This window comes from Sorex araneus, chromosome 2 (assembly GCF_027595985.1).
Source record: "Sorex araneus isolate mSorAra2 chromosome 2, mSorAra2.pri, whole genome shotgun sequence".
Lineage (NCBI taxonomy): Eukaryota > Metazoa > Chordata > Mammalia > Eulipotyphla > Soricidae > Sorex > Sorex araneus.
Window position 1 is genome coordinate 375,515,984 of NC_073303.1, and position 22,275 is coordinate 375,538,258.

General features: G+C 45.5%; 1 protein-coding gene across 1 annotated transcript in view; it reads left to right on the forward strand.

Moving 5' to 3' along the window:
* Positions 1-22,275, forward strand: part of DOK6 (docking protein 6) — a 435,375-nt gene that overhangs the window by 318,961 nt on the left and 94,139 nt on the right. The window contains exon 6 of the mRNA XM_055129136.1: positions 9,862-10,000. Coding sequence (XP_054985111.1) covers positions 9,862-10,000 — 139 coding nt within the window. The remainder of the gene's footprint in view (positions 1-9,861; positions 10,001-22,275) is intronic.

Consider the following 22,275-nt stretch of genomic DNA (forward strand, 5'->3'; position numbering starts at 1 on the left):
GTGATGACAGGCCCATCAGGGCCACACAGTGGTCTTGGCGAATCCAGATCCAGTTTTGTTTTGTCTTGTTTTGGTCTCATCTGTTCACTTGTTTGGGGGATTACATGTTCAGGGCTGTAGTTCATTGTACCTAAATGTATGTTGGCACACAATACTCAGCACTAAAGGCCAGGGAACCTTGTCCACAGCTGACGATCCCTTATCCTCTGATGCTATAACCCCCTCCCATGACCTGTTCTGCACTTAAATCTCAAGGATCTGTTTTAACAGGATGTTGTTTGGCCCCAGGCTTTGTATCCCCCTGGGGTGGGATCATCTGATATTTGTCTCTCTTCTCCCCTTTACGTCACTGAGCATGATCCCTTCTGCTTCCATCCATGTTGCAGCAAAGGCAGGAGTCCATCTTTTCCTAAAGCTGTTGTATATCCCATTGTATGTACATACCACAGCTCCTTTTCTGCACTTTCTCTGGACATGGTTGCTTCCAAGCCTTCGTATTGTGGAAAGCAGTGACTCAGCATTGGTGTGCATAAGTCACTTGCAACAACTGGTTCCGTGTGTTTTGAGGAGGTCCCTGGGAGTGGAACTGCTATATCATGTGATGAATCTAATTTTCACATCTTGAAACCTCCAAAACAGCTTCATTGAGGCCGAATAGTTTGCCTTCCCACCAAGACATACGCAGGCTCAATTTTCTCCGTAAGAAGTATTTGTGACTTACCACCTTGTCATCATGTCATTTTCAGAAGACCCATCCTGGTGTCAAGTGGGTTCCCTCCCTCTCGCCCATTTCATGCAGCTTAGTGTTGGGGTTAGGACTGTCTTAGGTTCTGTTTTGGTCTTGAGGTGACACACAGCAACACACAGCAGTGCTCAGAGGCTACTCCCAGCCTCGTTTGCGGGAGTCTGTGGCTCTAGGGCTGAGACCTGGGCCCCTCGCATGCAGTCCTGCCCTTTGTCCTGCTCTCCAGTCCTTGACTCGAGTCAACACAGTAAAGAAAACTCAGATCCAAGCACCGTCTGCTCTGTTCTGGCCCTGTGGACGCCTACTGCGGGGGGAGTCGGTTTATTGGGAACTTGCACCCAGCACCCCCGGTCGTGACTGTTTTCCTTCAAGTCCTCACAAGCTCTTTTCCATCCACACTTCTCTGATGGCATGTGATGGCTGCCCTTAATCCAGACTTGAGCTTCAGGGAGTAAGAAGTGTAGGCTTTGGCTCATTTATCTAGACACCAACTCACTCCCGGCCCTGCCTGCTTCTGAATTTCTGTCCAAACACGGTGTGTCGGGACACACAGCCCACCCATTGCTTTCTCGCCTCTATCTCACGTCTCTTTCCTGAAGCGATGACCCAGGACTTGAAGGAATACTGGAAAACTACCGAAGGAGAGTGCGAGAGCTGTTAGTTGCACTAGTAATCTCCTGTCCCTCCCCGGACCCGTTCCCAGAGTCTTTCTGTTTGGGGGAAAGAGCAATCATACTTTAGTCTCATAATATTTTCCTTAACTTTTCACTTTTTACAAACTTACTCAAAGCAGCAGACTTTGTGGATCTCAGAAGAAAGAGAAGCTCAGAGCGCTCTACCCAGTGAAACAAAAATGGAAGCAGAGGAGAAAACACTCTTTTAGAATCCATTTTTTTCTCCATTTTTCACGCTCTCGGCCACCCACATGATCTGGACAACATCGGGGATAATTGTGGTGGGTCCCATTTTTGTTCTCAAACCCAGTTGGCAAGTCAGCTGGGTTGGCGTTGTTCTGGCCAGATCAGAAGAAGGTAAGAGAGGGAGGCTGTATGTGGTCAGGCTGTAAGCGACACAGACTGAGGCTATGAAGAGAGAAGAGACAGACTGAAGATTGAGACAGGAAGAGGGGAGGCTGAGGAGTGAGTGGGAAGGGGGGAGAGATGGGCGTGCATTGTAGGGAACTGGCACATTTGATCATGGAAGGTTCTGTAGCCATGCAGGCTGGGCAGCCGAGAGTGTGGGTGGTGGAGGTTCCAGCCTACGTGCAGGAGAAAAGTGATACGTTGGGTCAAAATTACTTTTGCTGGTGGTGGAGAATGTGCACTGGCGGAGGGATGGGTGTTTGATCATTGTTTGACTGGAACTCAAACATGAAGCCTTTGTAACTGTATCTCACGGTGATTCAATTAAAAAATATGACAATGATTAATGAATTATCTGACAGTGGCAAAAAAAATACTTTTTCTCATTGGCTCGAGCGACAGTATAATGGGGAGGGCACTTGCTTTGCACACTGCCAACAAGATTTAAATCCCCAGCATCCCATATGGTCCCCTGAGCCTGCCAGGAATGATCCCTAAGCTCAGAGCCAGGAGTCAGTCGTGAGCACTGCCACGTGTGGCCCCAAATCAACCGAACACACACACACACACACACACACACACACACACACACACAACTTTTTGTGTGTTTTTTGTCATAGAAGGCAGATTTTCTCTTTCCCTCTCTTTTGATATTCACACAAACCTACCCTCCATGCACAATGAGAACTAATAGAATGCATTGATTAATATTTACTTACTCATTTTCTTTTTTATTTTTTTCACTGAGACACTGTGTCCTGAATTTTATTACTGCATATTTTTGTGTTTGTCACTCTTCAGAGAATGTCTTTATTAGCTAGAGAACACTCTGTGATGCAATGTGAAGCATGATCCTTTCTTGATAACTCTCTAAGTCTTATTTTCATTTTTATTTTATCTTGAGTGAAATAGGTAAAGTAGAATTTGGATATTTAAAGTTGATACATTAAATTTGGTTTAGAAAAGTAAACATCCAGCAAGATGCATGTCTGCTTGAAGAGGCTAGCATAATTTTCTTTCTTTTTTTTTTTTGGCTTTTTGGGTCACACCCGGGGATGCACAGGGGATACTCTTGGCTCATGCACTCAGAAATTACTCCTGGTGGTGCTCAGGGGACCATATGGATATTTACTTATTTTCATTGTGAATATGACTTGCTTTACTTTTGTCAGAAGTTCCTAGATTATCTGATGCTTGATCATCAGAAAGTAATGTTAATGAATGAATATAACTTAAAATAAATATATGATGAATATAAATGCTTATAACTTTATTATAATTATAAATGAATTATAAATGAATATAACTTAAAAGAAACTTAAAAGAAAGACTCAGTGTAAAACAAGTATTAAACTTCTCCATTTTGGCTATAATTAAACTCTGCTCTATAGTCCCTTGAGACACTGAAAGTATCTTTCGCATAATTAAAAAATTACCTTAATTAACTCTATTTAGGGAATAAAGTGTCTAAAAGTGTAATTTTTAAACCCTGATTACATGTTCTTTTGCTCTGAGAGAATATAATGATCTCATTTTTAGGTGCCTCTCAAACTGGTGAGGAGAACCATAATTTGTTCTCATTATGTGAGTATTAGTAATTCGCATGTTAAGCTGTGAAGATTCCAACTTGGCAGCCAAAGTCCCTTGAAAGAGGAAGCAGGAATTCTAAAGGATGAACTTTAAGTGTATTCATGTCTTTTGTTCTTCCCTGGAAGAGTAGGGTTGAATATTTGTTTGTAGTTGTGTCAGATAATCCACTCACAGCATCCTTCAATAACTTTCAAATCAAACATGTGCATCAGCTGGGAAGCTGAGATTGTTCCAGCTTGGCCTCTCTGCAGATCGGCTTACCTGTAAGACGAGTTCAGAAAAACTATCTTTCAAAGCTTTGTTTTACTTTCTCTTTGGCCATCAGGAACTAAAGATTAATGCCTCTTGGTGGGCATTTTATTGAATCTCTTCAAGTCATTTCTGTCATTCCTATCAACATATATTTGTGAACCTTTTTGTCACTGAGATGGGGATCAAGGAGCTTAAAATGTTTGTTCAAAAGGAATAGCCAGTTCTTTGCAATGAAGCCACCAGGAGATGTATAGGCAGGATGGATTTTAAATGAACTGTAAACTGTTTTGTGTTTTTCTCCATTAAATTTTCATACTCATGGAGTGTAACAAAAACAATATAACGCTGATACTGCTAGTAATTCATGATGGTGTGCTGAGGTCCTTGAATAACCGAGACAGTCTCTGACTAACGCGCCATGTTCACCTGCATCTGTGGGGTTAGCATGACCTCCATGTGTCTGCAGACCTTTGCTCACACATCCCAGGTGCGTGCATGCGGGGAGTGCCGTGCCTTATGGATCCCAGTGAGAGTGAGTGGAGGCAGATGAGGAGTTTTGTGATGGGAGGACCCTTCTCAGGGTTGAATCTCTGTGGCTCAGACACACCCTGCCCACCCTCCACCCTGAACTGGAAACGGTGGGTTGGGAAAAAGAATGAATTATTGAGCATAATGATTCTGCAGAGATTTGAGTCCTTATTAGAAGCATGGTAGTTTGGGAGAACCCAGAAGTGTGGCGTAAGAAATCAATCCTGGCCTTTATCTGTAAGCCTTTGTGGTTTTATTACACATTATTTCACTTTGAAGTCAAATCACAGAGCTGAGGACATACCTGTGATATGTAATGAGGATGTCCTGGAATTTTGTTTTTGGTTTTGTTCGAGGGTCGACACCCAGCAGTGCTAGGGGCTTATGCCTGGTTCTGTTGTCAGAGATCACTCCTTGTGTGCTTGGGGGATTGTATGGTTCTGGAAGTTGACCGTATGCAAGGCAAGTGCCCTGACTGCTGTACTGTTACTCAGCCCTCTGTGGCACGGTAGCACTGTCACCCTGTTGTTCATCAGTTTGCTTGAGCGGCTACTAATAACATCTCCATTGTGAGACTTGTTACTGTTTTTGGCATATCAAATACGCCATGGGTAGTTTGCCAGGCTCTGCCGTGCGCGCGGGCGGGATACTCTCGGTAGCTTTTATTTTTTTTTTTTAAATTTTTTATTGTGGAAAGTTACAAAGTTACAAAGTTTTCAGGTTTAAATCTCAGTTATACAATGCTCGAATACCCATCCCTTCACCAGTGCTCATATACTCTCGGTAGCTTTTAAATAACGAGTGTCCCGTGAGCTGGTCCCTATCTCAGCGGTAGAGCTCATGCCTTGCATGCGTGAGGTAATCACACTAGAAAAAAATGGCGGGTGTCTAAATCAGCTGTCTGTCACAGATTTGATAGCACACTTTGAGTATCTGTTTAACTCCCACCTGAGCTGGTTCTATCTAGGAGCTTCCTATTCTGATGTTTTCATCTGTTTGTCATTTTGCTTATAGTTCCTTAACCATCGTCAAATTTTTAACTACTTGAGCTCAAAGAAGGAAATTTTAGCCTTTTCATCACTTTTTTAAAAAAGTAAAATGGTAGCATTGTTAAATGACAATAAAAATTAAGCTGTTAACAGAAAGAAAGTGTTAATTAGTTTTAACCGTTCTGCAGAAAAGCTGTGCTTTTAAGAATTTCATTACTTTCTATAATTAAACATTAAATTTTAAATGCTGAATAAAACCACCACTGGGTGTTTAGGAGAGTGCTCTTATCTACTCCCTTACTAAGAGTTTCAAATTTCTGTGTGCGTGAAGGAAAATATCTAGCTGTTTAATATACACACAGACACACACACACACTATTTAAAAACTATAGAGTGAGGACGGACAGCTTTGCTAGACGCCTACACATTCATCTGCAGCAAAACTCTATCTCAAGACATACTAAAGACTTGTTGCCGGTGTCCATCTACTTATTCCAAGTTGAATGTTTCCTTCGATTTTGACTCGGTGATGTTCTTTGCCAGGCCCTTTGTGAGACAGAAATTTCGAGCCTGCCCTTTCCCACGGAGCTGAGTTGGCGACCCCACTGAAAGAGCGGGAGGGGCTTTTGCCTCCTTGGGCTCTCTGTGGAGTTGCACCAGCACTCAGGCTGCATGCAGTGACTCCGTGCAGTTCCCCAAACTCACTCTCCCCTGAGGATCAGTACACACCAGGGAGCAAACCGGCGGCACTGTGGCCCCAGGTGACCCCAAGTGAACATTGCTGTTGGCTAGCGGAGGGAAGCCAGGAGGCAGGCTCTTGGGTCCTGAGGGCAGTGAATCTGCAAAAGCCATTTGGATGATACACAAGCTTTTGTTTGATTCTTTCTCTGTCAGTTCCTACTGGCCAACAATCCCACGTTGCCGGTCTTGGCTATCCGGTTCTGAGACGCCCCGGGCAGGCTCAGTCTTTCCCGGCCTGGTTCAGAAGCTCTGAGACTCACAGTGACGGTTTCCTGTGGTGTATGGTGCAGATCATAACATTGGAGGGGCATGCTAAGCTTCTAGACTCTCTCCTGGCAGACTGAGGGGGAGGCTCCGCCATGCTCGCAACAGTGATGTGTGGCGGCATCTGGAAGGAGCTGCCGAGCAGGGAAGGTCTCCAGCCTGGAGGCACAAAGCTTCAACTGAGGCTGAGTCATGCAGTGCCCACGGCGTCAGCCCCACCCGTCAACCTCCAGGGTGCAGAGTAGAGTTCTTCGCTAAGTCCAGTTGTCAAGATGAACTTCTCCAGTAAAAATAGTCAGGCAGGGCTACACACACACACACACACACACACACACACACACACACACACACACACACACACACACACTCTGTCTCTCTCCTCTCCTCTCTCCTCTCCTCTCTCCTCTCTCTCTCTCTCTCTCTCTCTCTCTCTCTCTCTCTCTCTCTCTCTCTCTCTCTCTCTCTCTCTCTCTCTCTCTCTCTCTCTCTCTCTCTCTCTCTCTCTCTCTCTCTCTCTCTCTCTTTCTCTTTCTCTCTCTCTCTCTCTGCCGGAGGGTCCCAAGGACCATTGGTGACATTTCAGAACACCAGCCATGGGAATGAGTAGGGTTCACACAACCCAAATCGGGGAATCAGTCTTCTGCCCTGCTGACATCACTTCCTCAATGGGGAGAAAATGGGGTGATGGTTTCCTGGTCCATCACGCAGGGTATAAAAGGGCAAAGTGCCATGACACCGCAGTCATCTTCTGTGGATACCTGCAACACTCCGCTTGCTCACAACTCTTCAAGTCACAGGATGTGGACGCCTAGAGTTCTTCTTCCTGGGACCCCGGACTCAGAAGCACCTGCTTCTGTCAGGGGGGTGAGAGTGACGAAGCCGGCTGCCACCACCTCCAAAACAGAAAACAGAAGTGTTAAGTCTTTTGCATTCTGCGATGGTTTCGTGGTCCTTGTTTCACACAAAACATAAAGCAGCATCTTCGAGAGTCACTGCTCCATACCTCTGGGAATTTCTGCATCATTTTTGAATTCCAGAAGAGCCCTTTGAGCGTATGTTCCCTACCATTTTATTTTAGATGACAACATCTGCTTTTCATGGAGTCCTAAGGAATACGTGGACTTCTTTCCTCAGAAGAGAAATCATTTTCCATGGTCTGTGAGTATCAGTCGAAGGCCCGTGGCGTGGGAGCAAGCCTGCAGTCTCTGGACTTTCCCTCCTCTGTGGTGTCAGTAGCTCTGCACTGTAGCACTGCTGTCCTGTTGCTCATCGATTCGCTTGAGCGGGCACCAGTAACGTCTCCATTGTTAGACGAGTTGTTACTGTTTTTGGCATATTGAATACGCCATGGGGAGCTCACCAGGCTCTGCCGTGCGGGTAGGATATTCTCGGTAGCTTGCCGGGCTCTCCGAGAGGGACGGAGGAATCGAACCTGGTTTGGCCGCATGCAAGGCAAACACCCTCCCCGCTGTGCTATCGCTCCAGTCCAAGTACTACTCAGAAATGTTCCCTTTCGGGAAGGAGTGAGGCCATTCCCACGTGCCCTCTGCCTTTGCACTTCCCCGGAGAGAAGGACCCTCCAGTGGGGTCTCACAGCTCTGCCCTCCCACTGGGGCAGGGTTCTCTGGCCGGCATCTCAGGTCCCAAAGGCGTTTGCGCTCTCCCTGGAGTTCCTCCGCCTTACCCCCTCAAAACTACTCAGACAGCCAAGAATAAAACTCCCGATCTGCTCGTTACCAGCCCCAAGGCTCCTGCTGAGCGCAGGGAACTCTCAAGCACTCGTCCCAATGCCACTGACACAGCCATCCTAGGGGCTGGTTTGATCAAGGATTCTGATGTCCCTGCAGATGACACGCAGACTGTCGAGGAAGCGCTTCAAGTGTGTCTAAAGTGGCCTTCGCAGGTGAGCCGGCCGATGTCTTATGTCTTGTTCCAAGGGAGAGACTGGTAGTAGTACTTTGTTTACAAAGGCTGGCACAGAATCCTTCCTGGAAGCTTTCGGAAGCTTCTGTGCTGGATGGGTCCCCTGAGAAGTGTGACGGGTGTGTCCCCCTCCATCTCAGTGGCCGAGTATAACATTCCAACCATGTCTTCAGACTGTGTCTTCATTGTCTCGTTTCTGGAGGCGAAGAGCTGCCTTTTCCAGAAGAAACCGAGTTCCCACTTCAAACGCGAGGACGCGCACACCCCCCCACCCCCCGCCTCTCTGCTGCCCCGCTGCCTGAGTTCTTTACTCCACAAAGAAAGCTCATTCGTTTCACATTGTGGAAACTCTTCATTTTTCCCCCAGACTTTCCATTTCACGCTGTGTGGATTTTATTAAGATCTCTTCCCCAGAAGCGAGAGCGAGCGCCATGGGGCCCTCCAGGAAAGCAGTCGGGGACACTGGGGACCTGTCTTTGCCGCTGAAAACTCCTCAGAGAATCACAGACAAGGATGCAAAATGTCTTTGGTGCTGGAGAAATTCGTTTGGACTCGGGGTCCCTTTGTGCCCGTCTTTTGAGAGTGTCGCCTGCCGGGACGAGGGGGCACAGGCGCCCTGATGCCTCTGTTGGAACAGCCTGTGGGAATTGAGCGCGTCTCTCTCAAGGCCTCCAGTTGCTTTAAAGAGCCAGCTGAGAATATTCAAATGTGCTTTTCATTTTATTTTTATTGGTCTTTGTTACTATAACGTACCAGTGATCCTATGGCTTGTCAGTGATTTTGTTCCGATAGAAATAATTGTGTTTTAAATAGGTGATTACAAGTAAATACTTGAAAGAGAATGTATGGTATGCTTTCTCCTCTGCAATGGACCTAATAAGAATCTTTAATGCTATTTTGTGGGCTCGTAAATGGCAGAGTCATCAGTGTCGTGAAATCCACCGGGTAAAAACACAGTAATTAGGAACCGCTCCTCCAAGGTGGATATTCGTAATTGCTTCATATTTCACGATGAAAATAGTAACTCACATTTTGGAACACATAAAGAGCGCCAAGCCGTACCGTAAGAGCATCGGTGAGATGATGTGCTCTTGTCCATCTCTCGGGTGAGGGGAGGAAGTGTAGGCGCGTTACGCAGCTGGCCAAGGGCACCCGGTAAGTGGCAGAATCAGAAGGCGACAAACTCTTCTCATATTCAAATTCAGTCTCTTGCCAGGTTGGTTGCTAGGTTGTACCAAGGTTAACTTAAGGACTCCCTGGCTGTGAGTAAAACTTCCGCCAGTGTATGCAAATCCATAATTTTTAAAATTATGCTTGTTTCTGCCTGCCAGGAGCATACAACGGCTCTTTTTCTCGGTTCTGTTTACATTTCAAGAACTAGCGAGTTACAGGAGAATAGCGCCATGCCATGTGAACTCCTAAAAGAAAGGAAGAGTTTGCTCTTATCCTTAAACGTCAGCAAGCCGTGAGCTGATCACCAGCATCATGCTTATTTGTGCCCCTAGAGAATGCCGTGCACACCTGGCCTTTAAAGACCCAAGCATGCATGTGTTTATACCCCGAGTTCTGTTTTCAGATGCCGTTTGGAGACGCCTGGGTGGGTGGGTGGGTGGTTGGGTGGGTGGGTGCGTGGGTGGGTTGCTTCTCTCGCTCCTGGAAGCATCCGGGAGGAGGGTAACCCCGGGCAAGGTCATCACTGACGTGAACCCATGAAGACCCATGTCTCTCCCTGTCTCTGTTCTCACAGAATGTGTGACACAGGAGAAGGACTATTCACTTTTCAAACAAGGGAAGGAGAAATGATCTATCAGAAGGTGCATTCCGCGACACTGGCCATAGCAGAGCAGCATGAGAGAGTAATGCTAGAAATGGAGCAGAAGGCCCGGGTAAGGCCCCTTCCTAACCTAACAGCTTGCAAGTGACTGTCACTGAGGTCTGCTGCACATCGTGTGTCTGTGGGTCTGTCCGTGTCAGTGTCCAATCCACACCCCCCCAGAACTGAGTCCCCCCCAGGTAATGAAGCTCTATGCTCCGGTGCCCCGATCAGTGCATGCCAGAAAGAGGTTATTTGCAGCCACATTGGTGTCTACACTGCGGGCATCCACCATGAGTGGTTGCCACCACCACCCCCCACACACCCAGAGTCGAGAAGTGCGTGGAGAATACGTAAGCGGCACTGCTCTACAGAACCAAAAGAATTGTAAAAATTATCCCCCTGCCAGGAAGGGTATCTCCTGGAGGGGCCTCAAAGCAGTGCTCATGGTCAGGATTATTGGGGTCGCGGGGTGGGGGCAGGGGGGGTCATAACGTTTTCAGTGTAGACTTCAAACTGATCCTAAAATGATCGTTACAGGCACTGTTCTGTTTCCTGTCCTGAACTCTGCCCAGTTTTAGGGACAAATTGAGAACTATTTTGTTCTAAATAACCAGGAAGTAAATCTTACAACTGAAGACATGAAAAACTTTACATTTACTTCAGAAGAAAGCAGTGGGAAGACTGGGCAGGAAACGTAGGAGGCAAGGGGGCCTGGTTTGAAGATTGCTCCACTCAAATTGAAATTTACAAAGAAGCATTGGATTTCGTTTTGAGAAGGCAGATGATACTTTGGTGTTGGGAGATCTATAGCCAGAAAAATACTCCTAATTCTACTCCAGTTGAAAATCTACAATGTTTGAGGTTCCAGGTGATGACAGGGCAAAGGACTAGAGTGCCTGCCTTGCCTATATTCCCAGAGTACCCCCGGATATAGCTCTGGTGACCCCTAAGTGCTACTTAACTACCAACTAAGTACTATATCACGTTTACTTGGTGGGTGGGACCAAAAGAAAATAAAATGAACTAAACCATTCAATATCTAGTATTATATTCATTTTCTTTTTTTAATTCTCAAGTACCTATAATCGAAATATAAAATGAGTGTATCATTTATAAGTGAACTAAGGAGTAGTTTAACAAATGAGCTTGTTACTCTCAACGCAGTTCTAGTTTTCTCAATCCTGTGCACATTTTTATTACACTTATACAGTGTATGGTTTCAAGAGTCTTCCTAATACTAAGGATGACAAACTTATTTTGGCCATTTGGCCTTTTCTGGGGATAGGTGCATAGCTTGAGTATGACTAGGATTATTAATGTGAGACTGTGGGGTTAACAGAAGCATTAGGAGGAAGTTGGTATGACTCTTTTGAAAGATTTGGGTTAAATATAAGCCATTGTAACAGTGAACTAATTAATAATCTATTTTTAGTCATTAAGTCCGATCTTAAAAAGTAACTACCAAGCTTCAAATAATTTCAGAATCTTGTATTATTAGCTCACATTCGCAACCTGCTGGTCTCCCATTGCAACCTGACGAACAATTGTGATGCCGCCTGCTATTAGTTTACAATTGTAGTTCCTCTTTAATCTTTTTAACAGTTGTTTAAAATATATTTTTATGAAGGAAATGTCAAGATTGCTTCCATGCAGCCATAATATAGGAAAGTGCTGTCCTGGGTTCCCGCCCCGTTCTAGCACCTGGGCAAGTGATTCAAACTCTCACTGTCTCATTTTTCTTTCTCAGTAAAGCAGGGATATAACAGTTGTACATGTGTGATTATCACACGGTATCCATCCAGGCATTGGTCACAAAGTGTCATGTGCATATCTGGCACATAGCAGGTGCCGTGAAAGGTGTGTTAGCGTGACAGCAACCTTTCCATAGAAATGATGTTGCATAAATGCAATACTGGCAATCTTTGTCATGGCACAAACTTTTTGTCACCCACCACCGCTAAGGAGAATCTTCCAAAACCTTTCAAGTGTGTCTAGCAGTCTTTGCCTAAATATACAAACACAAATTGTGAAACAGGTCTCAATGGACATTTGTTGTTTTGTGTCTCTCCTGCCATGGGCCAGTGGGAAGCCAGAGTGGGGAGTGGACTCAAACAGTTCCTAGAAAAGGGTCGGGTCCGTCTATCTGTGTACTAGGATCTCAGGAAGACTAAAGGAGGGGCGGGGTGGGGGGGGGTCACTGTGGGCCTCAGGGCCTCTTAGGAAGATGGGAGGGAGAATGGGAGAGTTAAAGGTCAGATCAGTGCAGCTCAGCAAAGACCCCCACAGTCTCAAGAAACCAAAGCAGGAGATACTACACCTTTGGAGGGTGCGTGTTATTAGAGCATTGAGTTCCAAAATTAGATGCTTTTCTCTGAAGTTCAAGACTAGCGAGGGCTGGAGCGATAGCACAGGGGGTAGGGCGTTTGCCTTGCATGCAGCAGACCCGGGATCAATTCCCAGCATCCCATATAGTCCCCCAAGCACCGCCAAGAGTAGTTCCTGAGTGCAGAGCCAGGAGTAACCCCGTGCATCGCCAGGTGTGACCCCCCCAGAAAAAAACAGGCTAGCAGAGTGTTCCCTGTATGTCCATAGTATGTGAATTAGTGTTGCATAGTCCAGGGCCTCTGTCCTCATTCCTGCTCCAGTGCTCCCCATTCTAGGACCCAAAGCAGAGATTTCCGCACTTCCCAGACATCACATTTTCACCTCCAGGGCACCTCTCCTATAGGCACAACTCTTTAAAACAGAAGATCCAAATATAAACTAGTATTCCAGCACCCTCTGTCAAAACCTTCATCTGCATAGAGGAAAGGAAAGAATGGCCTGTGTGATAAACTAGGAAACGTGTAACTAGGGAATTGGGATGATTACCCTGAAGCCCATGAAATTTCCTTTGTTCTGTATTTCTCCAACATCAAGCAAAGATGCCGATCTTTGACGTTCCAGCATGGAAATCTGACCCTACATCCTCAGGGAGTGTGGATCAGACAGCAAATGTTTACATACTTTTATGTGGTTAAAAATGTAAGCGCAAACTACCAGTGGGCCAGAATAAGCAATGGATGCCCCAGACACCGTTATCCAGGCATCTGAAGTGTGAAACTTCATTCTCTTTGAAGAGAGCTGATTTCGGGGGTGACTGGTTTATAGATAACCAACTTGACTGAGAAATGAGGTCTCGGCGGCGACTTGTTATTAGAAGAGACAGAATCCAGTAGACTCTTTTGGCATCATGTCTTTAAGACCTTGTTTTTGTCTCCTTACATACCTCCCTTCCTCCTAGAGAGATAGATAAAAGTATTTTGATATATCGCTGTAATCTAAGTTCAGTGATATTTCTGTTTGTGCTTAAAGAAGCACAAATGTAGGGTGGGAGTGACAGTCCAGCAAGGAGGCCACTTGCCCTGCCCGTGTCCCCAGCATCTCTTATGCTCCCCCAAGCCCCCACCAGGCGCAGTTCCTGAGTGCAGAGCCAGGAGTAACCCCTGTGCATCACTGTTTGTGACCCAAGAAAGCCAAAAAATAAAAAGAAGCACAAACGTCCCCAACCTGAAGAATAAGGGAGTGAAATTACAATATAGAGAACTCCACCAAGAGAATCACTACGTTCTATTCAAGTTATTAAAAATGCATAATTTGATTCCCCGTCATGAGAAAAAGAATGAAAAATTAATACTCGCTGAATGAAATCTTCAGATTTAAATTAAATTTAACTTTAAAATTAACTGACACAGGGGCCAGCCAGAAAGCACAGTGGTAAAGGTGCTTGCTTTACACCAGAAAGCCTCTGGTTCGGACCCCAACTCTGCACCCCGGGGGAATTAACAAAACTGATCCCTAAACGCCAGCCAGGAGTGAGCTCCGAGCTCCACCAGGGTGGCCCAAACCAAATCAAACAAAAATGTTAAATATTTAACTGAGCTAACTGACATAAATAGGGGTCACCTACTTATTAATCATCTGCAGGTTGGCCAGAGGCTAACTGAACTCAGCTTGAGGTGCAGGGGGACGCCAAGGGGCTGCCAGGAAAGGCTTCTAGCAGGTAGATCAATAGTTGTGGGGTCTGTCCTCCCAAAGGAGAGTGATTGTTCCCCTCTCGTTCCCTCAAACACTAAGGATTCTGCACTTCATTAGAATGAATCGAATTAGCAACTGGCCAGTGACTAATTAGCACGTCTGCCCATCCTGCCCGACAGGTGAGATGACGTAGGTATGATAGGTGGAGAAGGTTCGGGGTACTCACACGTTTGGGTCAGAGACACTCAGCAGTATCACTTGGGTTTAATGGTACTTCGGCCAGCTCAGCCTCGTTGCTTCCTTTAATAGGGAGGTTTTCAGTCAAAGCTGCCCGTGATCTCTGCAGTTCCGACAGCACCCTTCTAAGCCCCAAGATGGGACTATAGATTCTCTTTTTTCTGCTTTTTGGGTCACATCCAGCGATGCTCAGGAGTTACTCTTGGTTCTGCACTCAGGCATTACTCCTGACGGTGCTCAGGGGGCCCCATGGGATGCCAGGGATCGAACTCAGGTCAACTAGGTGCAAGGCAAATGCCCTACCTGCTGTACTATCGCTCCGGCTCCCTAGATTCTCATTTTTACAACAACAGTCACTACAGGAATCTTATATTTTAAGATTTCTCTAGAGTGTTAAGTTTTAAGAGATTCCTCTTAAGTCCCTCTCATTAATTTCTAATTTTTAAACTGATGCAATTCAAACCAGTCTTATTTTTCAAGTTTTTTGTTTGTTTGTTTATTGGAGGGGGTGCTCTATGGAATGTTAAACCCAAGTGGTAAACTTTAAACTGGAGCTAGTTCTGAGACATTGCTAAGGCTCAAGTAATTTGAGCAAATCATTCAGGTGAGATCTCTAAACAAACGTCACCTTCTAAGATGTGTACCCCTGTCACTCCCGTTCTCAGAACACCAAACTGTTGGGGTCCGATGAAGGAGAGCACTTACAGGTGCGTTGCTTGCTGATGTGAGCAAGAAGAGTTCGAGTGTCTTCATAATGGGTGCCAGGGCTCAGCACCACACCACAATGTCACAAACCACAAGCGCGCCCATGTGTGTGCACCCACTGAGGCTGCTGTGGGCTGACCACATCATGGAGGATGACGTGCTTCCAATGCCCTGAAATGGGATTTTCATGGACCCCAACACCCCCCCCACACACACACATACACATACACAATGAAAGAAGTTTCCTGGGGCTGGAGCGATAGCACAGCGGGTAGGGCGTTTGCCTTGCACATGTACGACTCGGGTTCGATTCCCAGCATCCCATATGGTCCCCTGAGCACTGCCAGGAGTAACTCCTGAGTGCAGAGCCAGAAGTAACCCCTAAGCATTGCTGGATGTGACCCAAAAAGAAAAAAAAAAAAAGAAAAATTTCCTTCTTTCAAGTTACTTCTCATTTCTCAATGTAAAATGTAATATAAAACATAGTATGAAATTTCCACAGGTGGGGTCGAAGAGATAGTACAGGAAGTTAAAGTACTTACTTATAGTCAACACAGGTACTGACCTCAGTACCCCCACAGGATCCCCTGGGCACTGGAGCAATCCTTGAGCACTGAGTCAGGAGCAAACCCTGAGCTCTGGTAGGTATGGTTCAGGAGTCAAAACATACACTAAGTAAATGAATAAATTAATAATGAAATTCTCCCAGGCATGGGGCAACCGAAAATGAAAGGGAGATGGGCAAGTTTTCTTTTTTCTTTATTAGCACAAATAAGCAAATGGAAATGTGGTTTTCTTCAATAAATTACAACCCTGTAACACTACAAACAACCTTCTGAATTTGTGGTTAAGGCCGCATGGGTTTCCAGCACTGTGCCTGCTGTCGGGGCCTGTCTCATACTTCTCCAAAGTGCCTGGCTTCCTCCCCCCCATCCCCCCATCGCCGAATCACATCCTGGGCCTGTGACCCCTCCTCGTCCCCACCCCCTGCCCATCACAGTTCATGCTCTGACTCCAAGCATTTGTTCTCCCTCATCATTTTCTACCCCTATCACACTGTGAGGAGTTTTGCAGAGGGTCCAGTGTCCCTGCTCAGGGAACTTGGGTGCCCCCACCCCAAGTCATTTCCAGCCCATGAGACAATGGTCCAGTCCTGAGACCAGATCAAGCAGCACTCCTTGGGCCGTGCAGTGCCAGGAACCACAGGAGCCAGCCTGGTGGTGTGTTATGGGCCCTTAGGGTGATAAGGGAACCACTCGGTGCTGTGACTGGGACTCAGGTTGGCTTCCTGCAAAGCCAGCCCCTTGGCCCCTGCACCAGCTCTCTGGCCCTGGAGCCCTAAGGCGCAGCTGTAGACAGTCTAGGCAGAACTGCCGTGCATTCTTTGTAGATTACGCACTGGGAGTGTTCCCAGTCCCCGCGGCCCACAGCCTAAGTGCAGATAACCAAAGAGTCACTGAGCTCCCAGCAGGATGGCCAGGCTGCACTGCACGGAGACAAAAGAAAGCACCACCAGGACTTTCCAGACAGACTCTGGACCCCGGATCCCATGTCACTCCTAAACTCTTGTGGGCAGAGACAATAACCCCACACGGCTACCTCGACCATCTTTCCTAGAAAACAAGGAACCGTTCCCTGTCACATAGCATTGTACATGCCCAGGTTGCAAGAAATAGAAGAGAGAAAAGCAAGTTAAACTCGCCGCTCTAACAACAAGTACCGTGTTTCCCAGCAATAACAAACCTTTTGAAACTAAGAATGTCACTTGCTCTTGTCATGGGAGGTGGCAAAGAAGCAGCTCTGAAGGGCCAGACACCCCCTGGCAAGGAAGCTGCACAGTCTCTCTCACCAGAGTGGGAAGCGGAGGAGGCAAAGAGGCAACTAGTTGAAATCATGGCTCCAAAGTGACCAGTTCACCTGAATTTGTCCTGCCTGAGTCCTGCCTTAATCATAAAAACATACCTGAACATACCCCAGCCAAGAAATCATTTTTCAGGGCTTGGAGCAATAGCACAGTGGGTAGGACGTTTGCTTTGTACGTGGCCAAACCAGGTTCGATTCCCAGCATCCCATATGATCGATCCCCCGAGCACCACCGGGAGTCATTCCTGAGTGCAGAGTCAGGAGTAGCCCTTGTGCATCACTGGGTGTGACCCAAAAAGCAAAAGAGAAATAAAAACAATTTTTCTTTTCAATAAGTACAGGAACTCACCATATTTTGCGTGGTTGCAAATATGGCTGTGCTGTGACATTTTAGCCTCCCTGAAGTCAAATTTGAGTCCCAATCTAGTAAGTGCCAGCAGTATGGGAGTAGCAGCCAGAGTGCAATCAGCAGCACAGTTCTTTCTTTTTTCTGCTGATATTTTTGTTAATAATTAATATTTTTATTAACATCAACGGGGGCTGGAGCGATAGCACAGCTGGTAGGGAGTTTACCTTGCATGTGGCCAACCCGGATTTGATCCCTTCATCCCTCTCAGAGTATCCCGCCTGCACAGCAGAGCCTGGCAAGCTTCCCGTGGCATATTCGATATTCCAAAAATAGTAACAACAAGTCTCACAATGGAGATGTTACTGGTGCCCGCTCAAGCAAATCAGTGAACAACAGGGTGACAGTGATACAGTGATTAATATCAATTTGGTTAACAATACTATTAAATTTCTCATGCACAAAGTTCTCTCACCACTTGTAGCCACTCCCTTTCCAGAAGTCCCCAACCCCCTCCTCCCCTCCAACCCACCCCCACTCCATTGTGTGGATCACCTCTTCCATTATGTTGCTTGCTACATTGGTTGGTGGATCTTTCCGTCCCACATATGAGAAGGATCATTCTGGAACCCTTCCTTTCCTTCTGCCCGACTTCACTCAGCGTGATATTCTCTGCAACATGAGTCTTTCATGGTACTACCAGAAATGACATTATCCTCAAGGGGTGGCATCCAAAGACCTTGAACTCTTGTTTATTTTTATTGAACCATCATGAGATGCAGTTAAGAAGCTTTCATGTTTGAGTTTCAGTCATACAATGATCAAACACCCACCCCTCCACCAGTGCACATTCTCCACCACCAATGTCCCCAGTGTACCCTCCCACTTTGCAACCTTCCCCTTGCCTCTGTGGCAGACAGTTTCCCCCATATTCTCTCTCTACTTTTGGGCATTATGGTTTGCAATACAGATACTGAGAGGTTATCCGTTTGGTCCTTTATCTGCTTTCAGCACACATCTCCCATCCCGAGGGATCCCTCCAACCATCATTGACTTGGGGATCCCTTCTCTCTTCAGCTGCCTTCTCCCCTAGCTCATGGGACAGGCTTCCAACGATGGAGACCCGTAACTGTTATTCTCAACTCTCACTTCACAGTATTTCTCTGTTTTTCCCAGTATACTTAACAAGACTATACACATGACTATATTAAGAGTATAAACTCCATTATCATTTTTGTCAGCATGAAAAAACCTACCAAAAATGGTGCTCATCTTGGCTTCCACCTTTTTCCTTAAGTTTTATGTACCGTTGCATTGTATCTATCAATAATTTATGAGAATAATTCCTTCCATATTTACAACAAGTTTTCTCTGTAAGATTTTCTTTGTTTCAGTGCTTTTTTACGGACCTTTATTTGAAGCCTCATGATGTACTGTTAGTGGTAGCATGCATGTCATATTCAACACTACACCCGCCAACAGTGTCTCCCACCCATCTCCCACCCACCCTTGGTAAGCTCAGTTCTGTAGACCAGATCCCAGATCCTGAGGCCTTTTGCCATCTGTTGTTCCTTTACGTCATTTCTGTACATGTCTCTCCCTGTATAGAGATTATTCTGTGTCTGTCCCTTCCCTTCTGACTGACCTCACTCTGCATGATACTCTCCAGTTCTGGCCATGCAGTCGCAAATGGCATGATTTCCTCTTTTCTTCTAGCCATTGTGTATACGGACCATAATTCTTTTCCAGAACTCTATTCTTGGACACTTGGGCTGTTGGCTTCCCTTTAACTGAAGTAGTTTTCCATTCTCACATTTCATAAGTCATGAAAAAGAAATGAAATTTCCAACTAACGATGTAAGGAATTCACCACTACTGTGATGAACAGTAGACAAAAAAATATTAGCACTTCTTTTTTAGGCATATTTATAAAAATTTAAGAAAATTGTTGAAGCATTTAAATGTTTGGTTTATGGTCAGGAGTTGTGTGTAGTATCAATTCAGTAAGAATTTTGGCTAATGAATTCATCCTTTGAAGTTCTGTTCATTTTTCTTTCCATATTTTTTTGCCTAATATTATCAGTTATTGACCATAAGACAAAGACCTTCCTTACTGCTTATGATGATGAGTTCCTGCTGGAACGCCATTCATATATTTAATTTTTTTGTTTCTTTAACTGATTGATAGGCATCGAGTGCAGTAAAGCAACACAGCCTCGCTTTGAAGAAATGAGTCAATAACTCATGCAGGCCTGTGACCCTAATACTCAGTCCACTTGGTCCACTTCTGACCACTAAAGGAACCGGGTCTCTAAACAAATAGGTAAACACAAAGAAAGTGCACATTTCTGCAAAAATATACAAATGAGATGGAAGTCAGTGAAGGCCATGGGTGATTTTCCTCAAAAGGGGCGTTTTAAGGTAATATAATTGTAAACACTTTTCTTAGCTCATGTGCTCTGACGCTCTAGGATTCCTCAACCTCTCGCAGCCCTGCTGGGCTAGTGACCCCACCCACGCTCCCTCCAGTTGGCTGCCCAGTCTCCTAGCCTTCATGGTCTCCCTCTCACAAACGTTTCTCCTCTGCTTTCCTTTGAATGTCCTCAGGGCCTCTCTGCAGTCATATAGCCGTGGGTTGAGAAACGCTTCAGCTCTTGCTTTGGACAATGCATTATTCACATAAATTTTTGATGATTAATATCACTGTATCTGTCTCACTGTCATCCCGTTGCTCATCGATTTGCCCAAGCGGGCACCAGTAACGTCAGATCAACGTTGATGTGTCAGGAAAATAACCATGTAGAAGAGTGCAACATCCACATTAGAAACACTCTTTGGGGCCCAGGTCAGGGTGGGGAGGGCCCCACCCGGTTTCAGTCTTCGGCACCATTGGCCTCCTGAGCACTTTCCGGTGAGGCCCTGATATTGCAGGACTCGGCAGCACATCCCTGAGAATTGCTCCTGGTTGGCTAAGTGCTGCAGAGATGCCTCGCCCCCCCAACTACACTTGGGAGCCCCCACATGCACCTGCAAAACAAACCTTAATCATTTTGTTTCTTTCACGGACACACTAGAAAAGAAGGGTGAGGAAACTCCCCAGATGATTTTATTTTCAAACTGTGATTGGTTTATCATTGATTGTTAGCGTAGGCCCGTGACAAATGCAAGAATGATTTCCTCAAGTGAGTGGGAGATCTTCAAGGCCAGTGGAGACGACCAGCATAGAATCTCAGCCTCATGACCTGCACTCGGGCAACCGAAAGAATCCAGCTGTCTTCCCTTTGGGACGGTTTGTTCAGTAGGTTGTGGGCTGGGGAGGTGGCAGATGGCCTGGAAAGATGCAGCTACGTTCTGTCCATTTTTTAGGATGCCCGTGCAGAGGATTGGGGAGTTTTTAATTTTGTGTGTGTGTGTTCTGGCCACACTTGGTGGTACTCAGGGCTTACTCCTGACCTTGTGCTCAAGGATCAATCTTTTTTTTTTTTTTTGCTTTTTGGGTCACACCTGACTATGCACAGGGGTTACTCCTGGCTCTGCACTCAGGAATTACACCTGGCAGTGCTCAGGGGACTATATGGGATGCTGGGATTTGAACCCGGGTCGGCCGCGTGCAAGGCAAATGCCCTACCCGCTGTGCTATCGCTCCAGCCCCGTCAAGGATCAATCTTGACGGGGCACAGGGTACCATATCGGGTGCTGGGAATGGAACCTGGGTCAGCTGTATGTAAAGCAAGCGCCCCACCCACTGTACTCTCTCCCCAGCCCCAAAAGCCCCTTTTGGGGACTATGGTCACAGTTTCTGCCGACTGGAATGTCCTCGGTGGTGCCATGTACAGGTTGGTTGAAGCTGCACAGGGCAGTGACTAACCAAGTCACCACGTAAACCAAGTGAACTCGAGAGAGTCCGCAGAACTCGGCCCCTGAGACAGTCCTTCGATTTCTCCGCACCGTGGACTTTGTGATCTTTCTCCTTCAGGGAGGGAGACGGGCGGTCAGTGACAAAGGCCACGGCGCTTTCGGTACTACCCGGTCTTTAGGAGGTATTCAGGTATTATTAGCTCATTCCAAAGGCACCTGAAAAGGGAAAATAAAGCTTTGTTTTAAATTTTTTATTAAAGTAAGCTCATTCCAAAGGCACCTGAAAAGGGAAAATAAAGCTTTGTTTTAAATTTTTTATTAAAGTAAAATTTTATAACCACCATAAAATATTTAGCCCAGCTTTCCTTTGTGTGCAAACAGTAGAAATTAATTATATGAATCCTTATTATGACCCTGGGATATTGACAGATTTTGAAATCAAAAGGCCAAAAATCACTTATGAAATCCAGTGTCTTAATGTATATTCAGCATCTTCCTTATAAAGAGTAGTTCTGTAAATGCATCTACTTCCAGATACATGATATGTATTTATGTAAAAGTATTATTGGTTACAGATAAAAATGATATTCAGTGGTTAGTATGTATTTATAATAATTTCCGATGCTATTATAATTTCCAAACTTTTTTACACTCTGAAAATACCATCATCAATACATGGTTTTAACTCTATAATAAAAATATCCATTTCACTGCAAAGTTAATGGAAATAATTTTTTGTAGAATCCAATTTTAACTGACATCTAGCCATTTTCAGTCAAATACCACATTTTTTTTTTGGTTAGGCTGACACAATCTCAGCAAGAGATTCTGATTCCTTTCCTGAATAAAATGGGAGATTAGATAGGAGTTGTCCCCTACTGAAAATTAAGTCAAATCTTGAAGAAACCAATTGCCTATAAGCCTTCAGAATTCAGAGGACCATTTGAATGAATCCAAACAGTGCCAAGCTTGACTGGCAGACGCTCTCTGGGGTTTCCCCTTGAATACAGTTTTAAAGTTTCATGAGCTCTTTCCGAAGAACAAATAAAACTAGACGTCGTCAACTGGCCACGCGCTGCTCTTCAGCCTTTCCTCATTAAGCAGCACGACCTTTGATTTTTTCTTACTGGTGCACATTTCAAATCTCAAAACTCCATGTTTCCCAGCTAATTTTTTTTTTTAAATCAGAGCTGCCACTTTAAAAAAATAAATAAAAACAAGTTAAGTTTTATTAAAACTAACACAGAAAGCTAAGCATTAAAAAAAGCAAAAGAAGAATCCCTTAAGGAACTATCCTAAATCTTCAAACTCAGTGCACC